The following is a 19,320-nucleotide window of genomic DNA, read 5'->3' as shown; positions in this document are numbered from 1 at the left end:
AACACGTGAGAATTATTGGTCATATATGGGGATCATTTTTATCTATGAGACTGATGTGTCTAAGTGATTTATACTGATTATATATATTTTTTGAAAGCATTTATGTACTTCTTTGTGTACTATCTTTCTCTGTCTCTCGTTCTTTTCTGACTTTTTTTTATCAAATATTAATTTTCCACATCTTCTATAATACAGTGCAATGCAAAATGTTAAATGCAGAGAATTGATTAAACTAATTGTCATCACTCTCTCTCTCCTGCAGGGAGAGCGTCAGGACTCGGACGTCGTTGAGGAAAGAAACGCTCAGGTGCAGCTGGAGAAGGCCAAGGTACTTTCTTACTGTTGCATCATGGTATTGTATCGCCCGTCCCGACCCACCGCAGCCCTCACAGACTGATTTTTCAGAGAGGCTGGTCTCAAGGTCATGATTACATCACAGACAGGAAACATAGACATCAGGACATTGGATTAGCGGAGCAATATTCTGCTATTAAAATGAGTCACTGCAGTCTTCTTCCTTGTCATCCCTTTATGTGCTCAATGTCTGGACAAAGATAATAGTGAAGGATATTGATTATTGCTGATTCAGTTCAAATGACACTTTCTTCAGCCGACTGCTTGGTAGCAATATAATATATTTCCACTGAAATAAACCAGAATCTAATGCAACAACAATTCAACAGGGCAACTTGTGAAAATTAAAAATGTGATAAATGTTTTTGCCTTAGCAAAAATATATGAGCACAGTAATCTGTAATCCAGTGTGCATATGAGGTGAGGGAAATCACTTAATCTCGTTTTTCTACTGTGTTCTAACATGACTTTATTCACATAATCTCACACATTAGCTCACATACAATTCAAGGTTATAAAAGTAGACCTCTTAAAGTGTTGACTACATTATTTACTTTTTTAATAGTACGCTGGTTCCCACCAGTATGCCACTGGTTCCCAACCTTGTGACCCTTTATAGCTGTTTCACAGTTTGCATATGTCCATGAGTTGTTCTCAGATTGCTTCATTTTTTTGGCTGTTAGTGTCCTGATAAGGTATTTCAAGATCTGAAAAATATAAAACAAATGAACTTGAATGAATTAAGAATTATTTTGATTTTTTTGTAGCAGAAACGTTTTTCTTTCTTATCCCACTAATCATCTTCCAACCCCTCAGATTTATTTTTGCAATCTCTTAGGGGTCCTGAACCAGTACAGTATGAAATGACAGAAACAAAAGCAGAGAGTGATGCATCAGACATTTATTTCATTTTCTGATCCATTATACCAATGCCTCATACACCTACAGTACATGCCAAAGGAATCACCATAAGCATAATCATGCCAAAAATCAAGTTTTATGCCTAAAAGAAAAATGCAGTTTTTCTGACTGTGACTTAAATTGAATTAATTTACCCTGGAACAACAAGTGCATCCAGAATTTGCCTGCCAAAGGTGCAGCTTTCAAAGTTTTCCAGTTGGACAGTGATGTGTAATTAAATCCTTGAGTATATAGTTTGATGGCAGTACAAGCTAATTAAATACATTTGGGAATTTGACCACATGTGTGGCATAAAGAAACAAAAAGCACTGCAAATACACGAAACACAAGCAAATAGAGGAACGGAAATTATCAGTTGACACTGAAAACTGACGAATACTAACTGAGTTAACATTGTTTTAGTTTTAACATTCTGTTTGCGTAAGTCTGATATTATTGTAGATATTGGCCATACACTCCGCATTAGGCTGGGTTGTATTAGAAAAGAAGTGGTTCGAGCAACATTTTGTCCAATCTTGGAAATCCAAAGTATTTATTCTGAATGGCCACACTAGAGGGTGGAGAGAAAAGCCTGCCATCATAGAAAAGGGCAAGATACCATAATCATTAAAATATGGGGGTCAGACAGTCTCTCATGGAAGGCATTCATGGTGTTTCACTTGGTTGTTCACATGAAAAGTGACAGAAATAGTTGTGTCAAGAATGACAAAAAAAGAGAGCTAGAGCGAGAAGCTCAAACTCAAGTTCCTTTCTCACCTCTGCACAGCTGGCCAATCAGGGCATGAAGTGGGTGTGAATGTCATATTTGGAAAGTTACAGAAATGGTCAGACAATACGTTGTGCTCTCTAAGCTACCATATACAGTACACTACTGGTACGTCATGTGAAATATGAAATGCATACTGTATCTGAGAATCTGTGGCGTGCTTTTTAGAGAAAAAAAGTCCCAATCCTGCCAAAATTTAAAAGCAATTTAAAACCAAGTCAAGTTGAACTATTTCAACCTCTTGAATTAAACGTGTTGCCAGAATATCCCCTGCACTGGCTATCACTGTTTAGTGTGGCTTACATACATACTGGAGGCGGGGAATCCACTGTTCATTACACAAATATCAAAATATCACTGCTGATACCAAACTCTTACCCTCTCTCTGCCTTTTTAGCAGCATCTGCTGATACACCTCCCATTGAATTGAATTAAATCCTCCCCCACAGATTTAAATGTGCTCACACTGGTGCTCTGTAATTAAGGTCGCAAACACACTGGGCCCGTCCCCTGCTGACCCCATAGCCTCTCCTAAAGCCTCATCTTTCTAAAGTGGAGTAATTAGCAGCCTTATCTGCATGCCACTGACATTTGACTCTGATAGGATTACAACTCCAACAGGCATTCAAACAGAAGGAAGCATACAGTAGCTACTGTGCAGCAAAGAGGAAGATGGAATGAGTCTTTTTCACTGCAGACATTTTGATTTGTCATAGTGGGAAAAGAACAGGTGTCACTAATAACGTTAACGATGGCACTGTTCTGTTGAAGTGTCCTAGTAAGCCATGACAGTGTGACGGTAATCCAGCATGTGTAGTAGCAATACCACAACTCTGAAACTGAAGCAGCTAAATGGAATCATCAAGTTTATTATTTACACTTTCCGACATGTCAAAATGTCTTAGTATTGTCAAGTTAAGTCAGTTTATTGATAGAAGACATTTAAAAACAACACAGTATTAGTAGTAGTAATTCTCTCTATTTCAGAGAGAAATTTAAGATACATTTAAATAATTAAACAGAAAGTTGAAAGTTTAAGTTGTAATTTTAACATTTCAAAGATAAGACTATATTGTTCAATAGGCAAACAAGCTAAACCCTAAGTATACCCATGCATCTCTGGCTCATTTAGATTAGATTTGCTATGGTCTGACACCTGTCACAATGTTCATTTTGCACTGCATTAGGCTACACAATTGTATATGTACACGTGATCGCAGCCAAAGCTGAACAGCGTTGCTGACACGTTGTCCTATTTAGTTACACAACTCTATAGAAAAGCGTGGACAAGGGAATGTAATGAATATAATAACCTAAAGATATTAATATGATGGAATGGTTCCAGTATTTGTAGGCACAAAAGTTAGTCTGCTATTAACACTCCGACTTATCTGACCGGAGTAGCCACAACAACCTGTAACTTCATTTCATACTGTTTCACTGTTTCACTTGATATTGAGTTTTAGTAGGAGATTGATTAAATTGTCAGGCCATGGACAATGTAATCTAAATCTAATACAGTTTTGTATTGATTTTGGAAGTTTAGACATGTAGCTATACTTGGAATTTTACTTGGAATGTTGTTTTATCTTTAATATCCCTTAGACATATATTAATTATTGTTTGATGCTATGTTTTGTTACTTTGTGTGCACAAATTAATAATTTGAGACCACAATTAGTCATTTTTGGGCACAAATTAATTGCAGAGCACAATTTATTGATTTCTGTGACAACCACTGGGCTCCGTATATCTGCAATATCTTTACATTACTTTTCCAAATACATCCTACAACAGTTTAATTATTTATTAATCTCCCTTAAACAAGTAAGGTCAAATGCTACAGTTTGTAAGCTGTTAATAGTAACCTGCTGAGCTGCTTTGGCCCATTGTGGCAGTTGGGAAAAGCACAGTGCTAAATAAAAGAAAAATAATGCATGTTCTTATAGAGGACCCACATACAATACATACTGTTATCAATTGAAATTTAGTGAAATATGATCATAATTTTTTGGTGTGAAATGTAGGGATTAAAGATGACTGTGACATCCATTAGTATTAACATTTTGTTAAGAACACCTGTCCTGTGTCCCCAGTACAAGCCTGTGGCATTCGCAGTGCGTTGCAACTTCTCTTACACGCCAGCAGACGACGACAACATTCCCGTACCGGGCCAGGCCGTCACCTTTGAGGCTAGAGACTTCCTCCATGTCAAAGAGGTTTGAAACAAACACACACACACATTACTGAGTCACATACAGGTGAGGTTATTACAAGGACTTAGCTGATAAGGCTTGACACTCAGAATTAGAATTTGGATTAAAGTGCAGGCACACAGCACGGTAGATAACAATGACATAAAATGCAATAATGCAGGTGCTGAATAGAATCATTAACATCATCAGAATAAAAATGCCAGTGAATCAAGCCTTGAATATACACTCAGATTTTTTTTCTTTTTAATGACCAGAAGTTTAACAATGAGTGGTGGATCGGACGGCCGGTGAAGGAGGATGGTGTGGTGGGCTTCATCCCCAGTCCAGTCAATCTGGAAACCATTCTCATCAGAAGAGAAGTCCAGGCGAGGAAAGCTGCCAAGGCCTTAGCCAAGTATGTACAGCATGTTTCCTTTTTCCACTAGCTTCAATACAACAGGGTTACAAACTAGCACACAAGCCTCATGATGTAGTGTGCTGCCTTGTCTTGTAATCCTAATAATAATCTTTATTGGTCCAGCACACATACAAACAACAAATAGCACTACAAAGTGAAATTCAGAGGATTATATGACATTTTAGGCATTCAGCTGATGCTCTTTGAAAACATGCAGATTAGTCAAACTACATTTTGACCAGAGAGGTGGTATCAGTGGGAAAGGGTCACACCAGGAATTGTTTTGTGAATAGAAGCACAGCAAACGTGGCTGGGTTAAACTGCACTGTGGCAAAAATGAGCTTTTCTCCCACTCTCAGTGCATTAGTGTACAAAAGTAGCCTTTAAACAACTCATTTGCCACAACCCCAACTCTAAAAGTTAGCTAGGGGATTCCTGAATGTAGGCGTAACCTGCTGCTAACGTTAACTAAGAATGCACATCATGTGTCGCATTTCTCCTCTTTTGGTAGAGGCTAACCACCTCGTCCAACCCCTTGCCAAAGCTAGCACCAGTCTGTCCAGTGAACACAGAGAGACCAGTCTGATTTAACTCTCCACCTAACACCCGGTAGGACAGCGAACAAGCCGACAAAATGTCAAAGTAACGGATGTCACTGGGATTAGTAACTAATGTAATTACTGAAATTCAAATTGTAGTCCCTTCCACTACTCGTTACTGAAAAAAGTAATCACATTACTAAGTGATGCATTACCGGCCAACACCGACGCTAAAAAATCTCTTATCGAACCCTTTATTCTGTCCTCTCTCTTTTTTATTGGCAAGAACAATGTACAGTATGAAATATGCAGCTATGCCTCTCTGGTTTAGCCGGCTAAAGTGACAAACATCACTGGAGGCAGATTATCAGTCACTAATAACCTTAATTCCCTAATGGCTGAAATGAAACTTTTGGCTGTTGTCTGGTTAATGTGCATTCTGCAAGTCTGTGTCTGTACTCAACCAAAGGTCCTTTGTGAGGGAAAAGAAACATCACTCTGTAACACCACTGTACAACTGTGAGTGGACTGAAGATAATAGTTTTCAAACCAATGAGTTGGTAAACTTGTTGCATTTTCCCCTTGGTTAGGTTTCTTTTCACACAGGAAAAAAAGGTCTTCCCAAATATCCAGAAGGCAACGTATGTAGTCCCAGTTTATGCCTCTCCTGTATTAGCATACATTCAGGTCACAGAAGTAACCATCAGTTTAAAAATACGGCCATTTGACCACGTTTCCTATCCAGGTAGCCCGCGGGCTTCCGTCTTTGGGAAACAGGCTAAAACATAAAATTGTGAGAGAACGCAAAATTTATTGTGAGGGAATGCAAAAGTAGTCCTCAAAAAAACTCTCGCTGTGACCTTTAGCGAGTCTTTGGGGATCCTTCCTTCAATCAACGCTAAGTATTTTTAAACGACTTTCTGGGGTTTCACCCCCTGTAAATGATCTTTTGGAGAAACTTAGGGTTCCCCCTATGCCCCAGATGTATCCTAATACATGAGAGGCATAAACTGGGGCTAGATTAAACTGGACAAAATAACACAGATTTGAAAATTACCCAACAGAGTGGCGAGTCTTCTCTAGAGAAATATTCAGCTGATTTCATCAGGGCAATTTCAGGAGAATCTCTCAGTTAAACATTTATGCATATCATATAAATAACTTATCAACTTAGTAGTTTTGAATCATGACCTCCAGTATTTAGAGCAAGTGGCTGATGAAAGATGTGTGAGTTGTCAAAGTAAGTAGTATTCTAATGGGTCAGATACATATTTAATCAGCATTTCGTATCTTTTGTTGTTAATCTTATTTTTGCTTTGTAGCTGGACGTGAACATTAATTAGGCATCTGCATTCTTCATTACAGATGAAAATTGAAGCTTGGAGTTTTAGTTTTATACCTTCCTTTAGTTACCTGCAAATGTTGAAAGTTACCTAACTTGATTTGATAAGGGATTTGATAAGATTCAGATTCGATAAAATGCTATCAAACCTCAACTCTTCACAAACACAAACAGCATCAAGTAAAGTCAGTTTTATTTATATAGCCAAAAATCACAAATTAAAAATTTGCTTCAAGGGGCTTTACAATCTGTACAGCATACGACGACGCCTGTCCTTAGACCCTTATCATATCCGTGGCGCATATTCCCTAGCAAATTTGTAATTAATCAAATACCACAAACCAACTGACACACAGTGATCCTGGGGCCCAGCTGGTAATCCTGTCTTGAAAGATAAAAACATGAAAAGGAAAATATAAGAGCAGAACATTAAAAGGGAGGTCAAGGACAATCAACAGAAAATCCTCCCACATAAGCAAATTAACAAAAACTTCAGTTTTAACAGCATTTGAAATATGATGAGACCATACCAGTGAGTTTACATGTTTTAGCACATTTACTACAAATTTCACATGCTTACAGTATATTGCTGATTCTCTTTTTCCAAAGCTATTATTTTTTAGATTGTTTGATATATTTTTCCTAGCTAGTGGGGTATAAACTCAACTTTCAAAAATTCAAGATTCAAAAGTAAGAATGTTTTCCTTTTGTTCTGTCAGTAGGTGGTTCTGACCCAGTTAGGCTGAAAGAAACACATCTAGAGGATCTTGGAAATTTGGCTTTGGTGGCAACTGTGTGTGATGAATCACTTTGAGGGATTTAGCCTCTAAGCTTGATATGGCTGTGTCTTATATAAGTGGATATACAGTCTTTATGCACAAATTATTTTCTTGCATAGACACATAGTTCTCTGTTTTCACCATTACTGAAACATTGAAATTTAGAATGTAAAGAAGACCCTGTTTATCTCTGTCTTTAGTGGGAAAGATCTGAGCTAATTCAGGACTTCTCTCTCATTTCAGCAAAGTATCTCAAACAACTCAAGATATGAACTCAAAGAAATATACTCCTCCATCACAAGGTCAGTGTGTGTGCTAAATTGTGTAAAAAGATTTTTTGTTGTCTATTTTTGATGATTGATGAGTTAACATTAGATACCTCTCTTGTCCTTCTGTATGAACAGCCAATCAGCAGGTGAAAAAGAAACCGGTAAGTGACCCAACGTTTGTTGTTCTGTTGACATCTCTTTCAACCCATTGTTTCTCATTATATAGACAGTCCTCACAAACACACAGAAGTATTTTTTATTAGAAAGAGCTTTGTAAAATAATAGGGCAAGAAAAACAACTCAAATTTCATCCATGTTCACTATCTATTTGCACTGCAAGCCACATGTTGCCGCTATGTTAGGATTCAATGTGACTAGTATGACAGGCGCTCTGGTTTTGCCTTGTATACCATTTTTTTACATGTTAACATAGCAAGGAAGACCATGAGATGCAGCTGAAGGCTCCAGCAAAAAGGTACAAGTCGACCTTGAGAGAGAATTCTTTGTCAAACTAATCAAGTTGCATTTATTGAAAAACTTTTGAGTAAGACTAAATAGCACATATCATTCTCAGACAGATGCAGTGGATGGATAAACCATTTTCCATTCCAACCTGGCTTTATGACCAGATGTTAGTTATACTGGTCAGCTGAGGTATGAAAGGGTTTCTGTAATTATAAGGATTTTGTCATGGGTTACTATAGAATTATATGTTTACTTTAAACTTGACAAAACAATCTCAACTCAAGGTCCACTTACTTGCCTGTTGTGGAGCTTTCAACATAGTCAGATAGTCATTAGCAGAGTTTGCCTATTTGACACGGAACAGTTGATGTTCAAACTGTCCATGATTCTGAGCGTCTCGTAGACTTCTTCTCCGTGTTGACTTAAAAGTTAGTTTGAGTTTAGTTTTTTAGTTCATGTGAAGATATTCCTGTTATGCTCGTGTCAGTATGATGTGACGTGTCTCGTGAGGTGAAATAATTCAGTAGAGTTACACTACTTCGCCTGCACCATCTTTTTTAACATCAAGTGTAAAGATTGCATCTACAATTGCATCCATTCATTAAGCCTGAAAATAACTAAATAATTTATTAATAATAATAATCTTTTTTCTCGATTAATCGTTTTGTCAATATAATGTCAAAAAATAGTGAAAAATGCCCGTTATAATTCCCCAGTACCCAAGATAATGACTTCAAACTGCATATTTTATCTAACCAAAGTCCAGACCTAAAAGATATTCAGTTTGCTATTATATCGAACCAACAAATGTTTGGCAGTTCTGAAATGATTAATCAATGGTCAAAATAGTAATAATAGCCGATTACTTCTCTGTTGATCGAGTAATCGATTAATTAACCAATCATTTCAGGTCTAATATTCATACAAGGACAGTTATTTCTATGACTTAGCAGTGATGAGGATAGAGCCACAGTTCTGCTCCTGTGTCTTGTGTGAATGACCAATGAGGGATTTTGGATGTGACAACAATCCAGTATGAAACACACGTTGAACTTGTGTTCATCATCCTGCATCAAACACAAAGCTTGTTTACGGAAGATAAGAGCCATTTATCTGATGATGGATGCAAATGTTCTGCTATACAGTCCATGTGCTAGACATCATTTTTATTTTTTAAAAATCACATTGTTGGGGAAACAAAGAAGTGCGGAAAGAGGATTGATCCAGTGCCTAAGAAAGAAATATTTATATATTTTCTGTGTACGATATAAACCAAGGCTTTTAAATAAAAATTTAATGCACGTTTAGTGATACTAATATGTTGCTTACAGTGTAAACAGACATTTGCAACTTTCCCAGATAAAACCACATGACTTTATGTCATGTACTAAATTAAACTTGTGTTTCTTTGTGGCTACAGGGGGAGCAGGTGGCTATGTATGATGTAGTGCCTACAATGCGTCCTGTGGTTCTAATGGGACCATCACTGAAGGGCTTAGAGGTGAGTCTGCCTCACACACTCTTCAATCTTAGCTCTTAATAAGTTTCCCTTGACTTCTGAAGAGCCTTAAATGCTGTAAAGCTGAGAAACCTAATCTAGTATTTCAAATAAATATTGGTTGTACTTGGTTGTAAATATATGTGTTGAACTTGAATAGAGGGGTATTTTATTTAAAATCCATGTTTTCTGCAATTCCAGGTGACAGATATGATGCAAAAAGCACTATTTGACTATTTAAAACATCGATTTGAAGGCAGGTAAGTTCTGATTTACTGTAAGTCTTCAGTGTCACACCTTGTATGTGGAAATAAAACATAATGAAAATCACGACTGTGTAATAATCCCTATTTCTCTGTCTCCTCCAGAATTACTATTACACGGGTCACAGCAGACATCTCTCTAGCTAAACGGTCCATCCTCAACAACCCTGGCAAAAAGGCCTTAATGGACCGGTCGAACACCCGCTCCAATTTAGGTACACAGCTTTATCCTGCCAACCCCAAGCCAGTAGTTGTGGCAAATTATCTTTGGCACCACCTTTATCTGGAGAGCAAGAAGGTTGGGGTTTACCTCTTCAGGACAATTCAGATAGTATCAGTAACAGAAAAGTACGCTAAATTGATTTCTAAAATAACTTCCTGTAATTGTCTTAGCTGTCTGGCACGCATTGTGTTGTCCCTTGAGGCAAACCTCACCCACTTGCAACCTTAATTAGGTTAAAAGAAGCAACTGATACTATCTGACCTAGGTCTGAAATTAATGTGTCAGACTTTCACTTTTTCTTTATCTCATTGAAACACTGTGCAGTTTGCATTCACAAGAGTCTTTGTGTAAACGCTGGATAGATGATCATTATTCAACGGGATAATAATGTTAGAGATCACTGTATGCACCACAATGAAGACAAATAAAGATAATAAAAGGACTAGTCTGACATTGTGGGAGATATGCTTATTTGTTTTCTTGCAGACAGTTAGATGAGCAGATCGATACCATGCTCATATTCGTACATAAAATATGAAGCTACAGCCAGCAGCCCGTTAGCTTAGCATAAAGACTGCTAGAAATCAACTAGCCTATCTACCTAGCTGCCCAAATCCTACCAGCACCTCTAAAGCTCACTAATGAACATGTTATATCGTGTTTGTTCAATCCAGGCTAGCTGTTTCCCACTGTTTCCAGTCTTTATGCTAAGTTAAGCTAATATTTAAGCTTCATATTTATATTTTAGGGTGGTATCAATCTTTTAATATAAATCTGGCAAGAAAGCAAATAAATTGAAATATTCCTTTATACCTTAGATAGAAAACAGGTTGACATCTGAGACATAAGTAGGTTGTTGGATTGTGTCAGTAAAGTTTGTAAAGTAATAAGTTTACTGGTTGTTTACTGGGCATTTTCTTTCTTTGCCCCAGTGACATTATGCAGTAGGCTAGGTTAAATTCCCTCTTGGTTACAAAAAGAAAGGAACAGAAGGGGGATAAGATTTACTTGGTTTTCTCTACTCTTGTCTTTCTCATTGCTCTCTCATCTCAGATGCTGCCGGTATGTATGACTGAAAGCACTGGTAGTCCATGTCTGTTTGAATGCTCCATCTTCCTCTCTTTTATTCCTTTCAAAAAATATTCAAATTGTATCCTCATTCCTGCATCTTGATTAAATACAATATAGAAAAACGGCCAGCTCTGGCAATGCAAATACATATAAAATCATCCAAAATTACACACAATGACATAATGTAGGTGTTCAAATAAATGATAATAAATTTGTGATAAATATTGGTCAATGATAAGAAAATATCTGCTGTAAGTTTATGAGTAACCTGTGAGATCTGGCATCTTGTTTTAAATGTTAACAAGGAAATTAAATATGCACAATTGATGGATTTCCTGGATCTCAGGTGTCAAAGTCATGCTTTTGCTCTCTGCTTTGGCAGCCCAGATACAGGGGGAGGTGGAACGTATCTTTGAGCTCGCCCGCAGTCTTCAGCTGGTAGTTCTAGATGCAGACACAGTCAACCACCCTCTCCAGGTGTCCAAGACCTCCCTAGCACCGATCCTGGTCTATGTCAAGATCTCCTCACCAAAGGTTAGCTTCACCAGAGACCTGCACCGTCTTTGGACTGACTGTTCTCTCAGTATTTTGCACTGTGTGTATGCTTAAGGAACACAATCTTGTAAAATGCCAACAGTCATTATAACCTTGTTTCTTTTCTTCTCTGCTTCTTTTTCTCCTCCTTCTCTTCACTTCTGTTGTGTAGGTGTTGACGCGACTGATCAAGACTAGAGGAAAGTCACAGACCAAACATCTTAATGTTCAGCTGGTGGCAGCAGACAAGCTCGCCCAATGCCCGCCTGTGAGTGCCATCTAGTGGTAGTTCATGTTCAGTAATACTTAATTTCATGTTGAATAAATGTATTGTTATCATGTCATGTCATAATGTCTGATATTTCAGTTGTTGCACAGAATTATACATTTGTTTCTGTAGTTGAAGTTGTGACACAGACCAGAAATGGGAAGAAAACAGTACTGAGTTAGGTGCAAACTGGAATTACATTGGTGGCCCCTTGGCCCCCTACATAGGGTCGTAGCTAGCAGGTCCTCAGTATTTTTTTCTGGGAATTTAGGGAGTTTAGCAGGTTGGGGGGGATTGATATTCTATAATTTATAAACTTACACATGATGGGTAGGCCGAATCCAGTATTTTTAGACTTTTTGTATTTTGATTTTACTACTATTAGGCCAACAAAAAAGTGTGGGAGGGTAGCATTGAAACAGAATTACGACCTTCATGTTGGAAAACGTAATTAAATAGCTAACAGAATGAAAAAAAGATGAAAAATCCAAATTTTGAAAAATTTTAGAGATTTTGTTTTTGCTGTCCACGCATTACCTAATTATTTTTAAAATCCTGGCTAAAGCCCTGCTTTTATGCATACTATAGATATTAGACTACAAATTCAGCATATTTTTTCCTGATGCAAAATTCAGTCACTGAATGCTGATGTCACTGTTCACATGGCCAGATGACCTTATTTTCTTATATCTCCTTATCTGAATCTCATTGTAGGACCTAATCACAGACTTACTTGATTACCAGAAGAGTGTTATTTTTAAAGCCCACCCACACTTCTGCCACGCTATCAATGGTGTCACAGATTATATTTTAAACTACTGTCTCAGGTACAGGCTAGTCCTTTGTTTGTTTCCTACTGTTGGTCTTTTCCTTATTCTCAGCCTTATTCTCATTTTCTTGTAGGAAATGTTTGATGTCATCTTAGATGAGAACCAGCTAACTGATGCCTGTGAGCACATTGCTGATTATCTGGAGTCTTACTGGAGAGCCACTCATCCACCAGAGATGGAGCCTGCCAACGCACTGGTGTCCCAGCTGGCCGAGAATACACTGCCCACCAGTCCTTCAGCAATACCGGTACATGAAACAGAGACACATATATGGGAAAAACCTACGTAAACAATAAAGCTATGGGATGTAATGTCATTTTCAAAGATTTCATACTGTCATCTCATCTCATCCCACTCATTTAATCTGTACAGAGTCTGCTGATTGTGGAAAAACTGTTTGGAAATTGTTGTAAATTATGAGCTCAGCAGAAATGTTTTGTAAACAGAGGAACTTCCCAGTGTGCTGCATCTGTATTTGTTTCCATTTATTCATCTAACATTTTCATGTCATTTCTCCTCATCCTACTCCATTGGAAAGTTTAAGAAATGATTTAGGTCTACCTCTGGTGAGTGAGATACCTTTAAATTCCACTGTAGCTGAGTTTTTATCATTCCACCGCAATAATAGATATGAGTTACAGTAGCACCTTCTTTAGAAGTTAGCTAGAAGAATTATGTGTACATTATGTATTGTTTAACAGAACAGATGAATATAGATGGGTTTTCTGTTTACAAACAATCCAGGAAGCAGAAAATACATTGCTACAATGTCATGATAGCCTATGTATGGAATTATTTAGAAATAAAGCAATTTGCTGCCCTCATCCTCGCATTTCTTAAACTTGTTTTACTACATGTCACATGCAGCCCTAGCTAGCTAACTTGACACATGGAATTCCACTGAGAAATGACAGGAAGTAGAAGTAATAACACTAAACTATACTACACAAAGTTATTTTGCAGGTAGTGAGAAATGAACTACACTCAGCTGCCAGTTTATTAGGTACACCTAGCTAAAACTAAGGCAGTCTAATACAACAGTCCTGCAATAACTCATGAAGGTTATAATGTTCTGTTTTTAGTTGAAACTGTGTTACAGAGGTGTTGATTCTAACCAGATCAATTAGTTAACAGTGAAAATAAACTGCTGCAGAAGCTGTAGAGATGCAGAGATGCCTGAGGCAGCAAGTGTGTCTGCTATCATGTGAGTAATTGCATAGGGCTGTACTGAGTGGCCCAAGGTCCCATGATAAAACTGAGTATTATCATCCAAAAATATTCAAATTGCCTCTGGTGTGATTTAGTTTAGTTTAGGTACTTGAGGGCCAGCTGCCTCCATAACAACAGCTGTGTGTGTGTGTGTGTGTGTGTGTGTGTGTGTGTTATGTATGTTTGAGTTTGTGCATATGGACTGGAAGTGTGTAGGTTAAGACATGTACTGTAGGCTTGGGCACAGTATGTTTTTGTTAGAGCAAGCTTTTTACATATGCATGTCATTAATGTGCATGTATGTGACATTACGTTGCATTTTCTTGTCCCAGGAAGGGCAGAAAAACAAGAAGTCAGCTGCCCCCAAGAGGAAGGGTTCCCGGGAGAACCATCTAGACCAGGAGCCCCCTTCAGCCCCAGCGCAGGAGCAGAAGGCTGAGGAGGGCCAAAGAGAGGAGGAAGAGCGGCTCATTAGAACTGACCCAAAGAGACCCCAGCACACCCACCATCATCGCCATCACCACCACCACCGCCGGATGGAGCATCACAGCCACACCCAGCACAACCAAACATCTGGTGGCATGGAAGTACAGTCGAGCAGGGATTATAGCCAGAGGCTTCCCCGCAGGAACCTGCCTGAGCAGAGGGAGGAGGAGCTGGAGGATGTGGTGGAGGAGGATGAGGAGGAGACTCGCCATAACCACCGGGGCCATAACCACCACCATCATAACAGCAACCACCACCATCACCACCACCACCACCACCAACATCACCATGGGAACAGCCAGCCACACGTCGGAGAAGACTATGAGCAGGAGCACAATGAACGCAACCGGCAGCACAGGCATCACCAGCATATTCCACCACGGACACACCACACGGATCACTATCCTGCACACAATCATCAAAACTACCATGGAGACAGGGACAGAGACAGAGACAGAGACAGAGATAGAGATCGAGATCGAGATCGAGACAGAGACAGGCACAAGGACAGAGAAAGAGACAGAGATAGGGATCGAGGTAGAGATAGAGACAGAGATGCACGACAATGGCACAGGGATTCCTATATACACTAGTTACTTCTGTGGGTTGGTGCATGATTTTATGCTGCTCAAGTCATAATGCACTAATGGACGGGACAGTGTTTCATCTTTGTAGACAATGTTTCTCCTCATATTGTTTGTCTTTTTTTATTTTTACCCTTTGCCACTCACACACTTCGTCCTTCTTTCTTGTTCTTTACCAAAATTAATATTATCACTTGGTTTTTGTCTTATTTTCACCTATTTATGGCTCTATCTGTGTGTATTTTTGCACAAACATTAGTCAAGATAAATGCAACGGTGTGCTCATGCAGCATCTGTTCTAGAGTTTTTAATTTTGCATTGGTCACACAAATGTACGGAATCCAAGAACGGTAAAGGTTGCAATAATTTTATTTTATTCATTGTCTCGAGATCACAAGTTAACTTTGAGTTTCTGGTTTATTTTGAGAAAAAAATAGGTCCTTTTCTTGAGATATCTCTAAAAAACAACTTGTTTTCCCAAGATAATTACCCTGTATAGAGTTTAAGCAATTAGTCGATTAATCGATTTGTCTATTCACAGATAAATAACTTTTAAAATAAACATACTTATTAAATAATTGGTTAATTGTTTCGTGAATTTTCCTAGCAAAAATGCCAAACATTATCTGGTTTCAGCCTTTTCCCTTTTTTATATCATTGTAAATTGGATATCTTTGTGTTTTGGATCATTGGTCGTACAAAACAAGCAATTTGAAGACGTCACCTTGGCCTCTGAGAAATTGTAATGGGCATTTTTTTCACAATTTTTGTCATTTTCTACACTAAATGGTTAATTAATTAATCAAGAAAGTAATTGGCAGATTACTTGATAATGAAAATAATTAGTTGTAGCCCAAGACAAGTTATCCCGACATAACGAAGTAATTAACTTGTGATCTTGAGATAATGGGATAAAATAAAATAATTAAAACAATTGCTGTTTTCATTTTCCGTACAATGACTGCATTTTATGAATTTGTTTCTACAAAGTTATAGGAAGAGATGTTTTGTCTAATCAAATTGTGAACTGTGGGGAACAACAGACTTGCCCCCATGTGTTTAAATCAGTGTATCTTCAAAAGCCAACAATTTATTTTAAACATTGGTAAGGAAAGTTGAACTATTTTTCTACATGATTCCAAAGGGAAGTCATAATTTGCTTCCTACTTTTCTAAATGGTGTTCAAGCATATTTATTGACTTGCATTTGCTCTGTCTGGAAGCATGACAAATCTTTGTGACACTGACCTGTGCTATGTGCTGGATACTCTATGCATCTTCTTGTGATAAAATATATTGCTTGAATACAATCTCTATGCATTTGTACATACTTCATAATTGCCTTGTTAAGTAAATGTAAGGAGAACCAGAGAGCCTGTTGCACTGTTTGGTACTTACTGTGTATGATTGCTTTGAGTTGACAAGACTGAATTGACTCTGTTCCTTTCAAAATGATTTGTGTTGGTTATTTTTGTTTTGTACAGCATTCAGAAGTTAATTTTGACAAATATGCATTCTATTGAAGATCATTAAAATGTAAAACAAAGAATGTATTAAGTGTAATTTTATTTGAAGATGTCAGCATCTCCCTCACTTATTACTGGCCAGATCACTGAATTTGTCCTTGAGCTGAAAGTTTTTTCATAAAGAAATCATAATACAGCTACACAGTTTTGCAAGAGAGGAACAGAGGGTAATTTCCTGGGAAGTTGAAGGTATCAGCAACCAAGGCGGTGATACATTCTACAATTTAAAAAAGTAAAAAAAATATAGGTATTCCAGTATTTCTTTAAAACTTAATTTGGGCATTTTATTGTTGCTTTCTTGCCCCATTTGTTACAATTCTTTAACTACTTTGCGTAAAATTTTTTGCTTGTCTTCGATTTAAATATTTATGCGTCCTCTGGTGCCCCACTAACCGGCACTGACTGCTCACAGCTTGGTGTTGCTTTCAGTTAATTTAAGTTAACATGTAAACACAGACAGAAACAAAACCAAAATACTAGGGATAAGGGTTATTATTCATTGTCCATCATGTCCTCAACAAAAAAGTTCCTCGCTGTTCTGCAGCATGACAACTTTCTTCTGTTTGTGCTTTCTTCCTCTCTCTCTCTCAGCCAAGAAATAGTCCTGTGCATATTATCGTACTTATAACTTAGTGTTGTCACACTTTTATGATATATATAATATAGATATAATTAGTGTTAATTAGTGAGCTTTAGTGGCACAGGTAGGCGGATTTTGTTACCTTTCAACAGAGCCAGGCTAGCTTCCTGTTTCCCCTTGTTTCCCGTCTTTGTGCTAAGCTAACTGGATGCTGGATATAGCTATATATTTACTATACAGACACTAGTGGTATTGATCTTGACATCTAACTCTCAAGAAAGTGAGGAGCATATTTTCCAAAATGTCAAATTATTCCTTTAAATATAAATTCAAACAATTTCAAACGGAGATAATTCCAAATAAGACATCCTTCAATCTAAATTGTGTGTTTATTAAGGACAGTTATGCACTGAAACATATCCCATTTCTAAACATACTGGAAATAATGATGCCAGTGTGCAGATTAAACAAACTAGCTGTTTCCCCTGTTTACAGACTTTGTGCTAAGCTAAGCTAACTGGCTGCTGGCTGTAGCCTCATATTTAACAGACAGATAAGATTTTCTAAGTCTCCACCAGAAAGCAAATAAGCGTATTTCCCGAAGCGCCTTTCTAGTCTTTCTGACTACTCAAAGCACTTCAACTACATATCACCCCATTCATACACAGATGGCAACTACTCATGATACTGCTCATGATACTAATCATTTACACACATTTTGGGGTTCAGTGTCTTGCCCAAGGACACCTCGACTTGTGGGCTGTGGGAAGGTGGGATCCAACCGCCGACCTTCCGATTGGTGGACGACCCGCTCTACCCACTAAGCCACAGTCGCCCACTAGCTATTGCCTAGTTGCCAAATAATAATCACTCTCTTTTAGCTCTGTTTTTGGTCTCCACCAATTCCTGAGGCAAGTATCTGGCTCTTTAGCTGCTAAATGCCCCACTATGTTCACCAGCTAGTCATTAACTATGTCTGTCTGCCCTTTGGAGCTGACAGGTGGTGTACAGTGGGTTGTTAGCGCTTGTTTCCTGGTGCTGGCTGAAAACAACTCTATGTGAGCGATGAGAGTGAACCAAAACAGTAAGGTTGTGGGCGGACAGCTAAACAATGTGCTAAAACTCGCTATCTTCCTTTCGCCACAGCGAATCATGTGCCTCCATCTAACCCTGTCCTATGCATCCTCTTCACTCACATAAATCTCTGTAAAGCAATGGGGAATTGTTGTCATTTGATATATTGTTAAAAATATCTTATGTAGCTGCTTTAAATCTATTCAAATTTAATATCATAGATACCTTTATATACAGTACACAATATATATATCAATTTAAAAATATGTAGGCTACAATTATGCATGTTACTAACTCGACATCTTCTCTCTCCAGTAGTTTTGTGCTTTCTCGTCTCTCTCCTCTTTCCTCCTGTCCTTTCTGCAGGTATTTCTGGTCTGGATCTATGAATGCAAGCCACCTACTGCCCCCATGTTCCTGCTCAACACCAACACCTGCTGCTACAACTATTATTATTAGTCTTATTATTATTAATATTATTATTATGGTTACCATTATTATTAATATTAATATTATTACCACTACTACCATTACAGAATGAACTTCGACGTCAATTAACGTGAGTCAGATATAACTTCTGTCTGTTTGTCTGCCACTGTATTTGTATGCGTGTGCTTGCTGTTTTTTTTCCTAAATGTCTGTGTATTTAACCCCCCATGTTTATTGTTAGCTGTGTTTTTGTTGACGTTAAGGTGGAGGTTATATTATGTGCTGCACAGCCTAGACTGTTGTGTTTTAACTGCTGTACCCTGTCGCAGGGACAGAGCCTGTAGGGTATATTAAAAATTTGGGAATATCTCCATTTTTGCACTTATTGGTTGTTCAGCCACAGGTTCACTGTGTGTGATGTGATGTGTGAATGAGCCTGTGCAGAAGGTCTGCTAGTTGCTTGTGAGGATAGCTTCCTCCTTCGTTTTTGTCTTTAAGCTGTGCTGTGAGTAAATAGCTTTAACCAATGACTAGAATACTGTAGGGCTTGTAGACTCTCTTTGATATGCCAAGCATATGGGTAAGAGTGTGTAAGCCATGTATTTGATACATGCATTGATGTTTTTTGGTGTGAACATAAACTTCTGTGAATGTTTTTGGTCTTTTCAGCCATCAATAATATGTAAGTATAACCTGTA

The 19,320-nt window shown here is 38.0% G+C and overlaps 1 protein-coding gene across 5 annotated transcripts in view; it reads left to right on the top strand.

Annotated features, from left to right (window-relative positions):
* cacnb2b (calcium channel, voltage-dependent, beta 2b) overlaps positions 1-15,738 on the top strand; it is a 39,596-nt gene extending 23,858 nt beyond the window's left edge. For 4 of the 5 annotated variants that reach the window (XM_044221085.1, XM_044221083.1, XM_044221086.1 and 1 more), the window contains exons 2-14: positions 263-328; positions 4,138-4,260; positions 4,512-4,651; positions 7,558-7,616; positions 7,719-7,744; positions 9,469-9,549; positions 9,748-9,806; positions 9,915-10,024; positions 11,086-11,094; positions 11,486-11,637; positions 11,810-11,905; positions 12,809-12,982; positions 14,277-15,738. In XM_044221085.1, the coding sequence (XP_044077020.1) occupies positions 263-328; positions 4,138-4,260; positions 4,512-4,651; positions 7,558-7,616; positions 7,719-7,744; positions 9,469-9,549; positions 9,748-9,806; positions 9,915-10,024; positions 11,086-11,094; positions 11,486-11,637; positions 11,810-11,905; positions 12,809-12,982; positions 14,277-15,023 (1,842 nt within the window). In that variant the 3' untranslated portion in view covers positions 15,024-15,738. The remainder of the gene's footprint in view (positions 1-262; positions 329-4,137; positions 4,261-4,511; positions 4,652-7,557; positions 7,617-7,718; positions 7,745-9,468; positions 9,550-9,747; positions 9,807-9,914; positions 10,025-11,085; positions 11,095-11,485; positions 11,638-11,809; positions 11,906-12,808; positions 12,983-14,276) is intronic. The other variant, XM_044221084.1, reaches the window with a different exon arrangement.
* Positions 15,739-19,320: the final 3,582 nt, after the last annotated feature.

The sequence above is a fragment of the Siniperca chuatsi genome, linkage group LG13 (assembly GCF_020085105.1).
Source record: "Siniperca chuatsi isolate FFG_IHB_CAS linkage group LG13, ASM2008510v1, whole genome shotgun sequence".
Lineage (NCBI taxonomy): Eukaryota > Metazoa > Chordata > Actinopteri > Centrarchiformes > Sinipercidae > Siniperca > Siniperca chuatsi.
The sequence above is the reverse complement of the archived record's forward strand: the minus strand, read 5'-3'. Positions and strand labels throughout refer to the sequence as shown.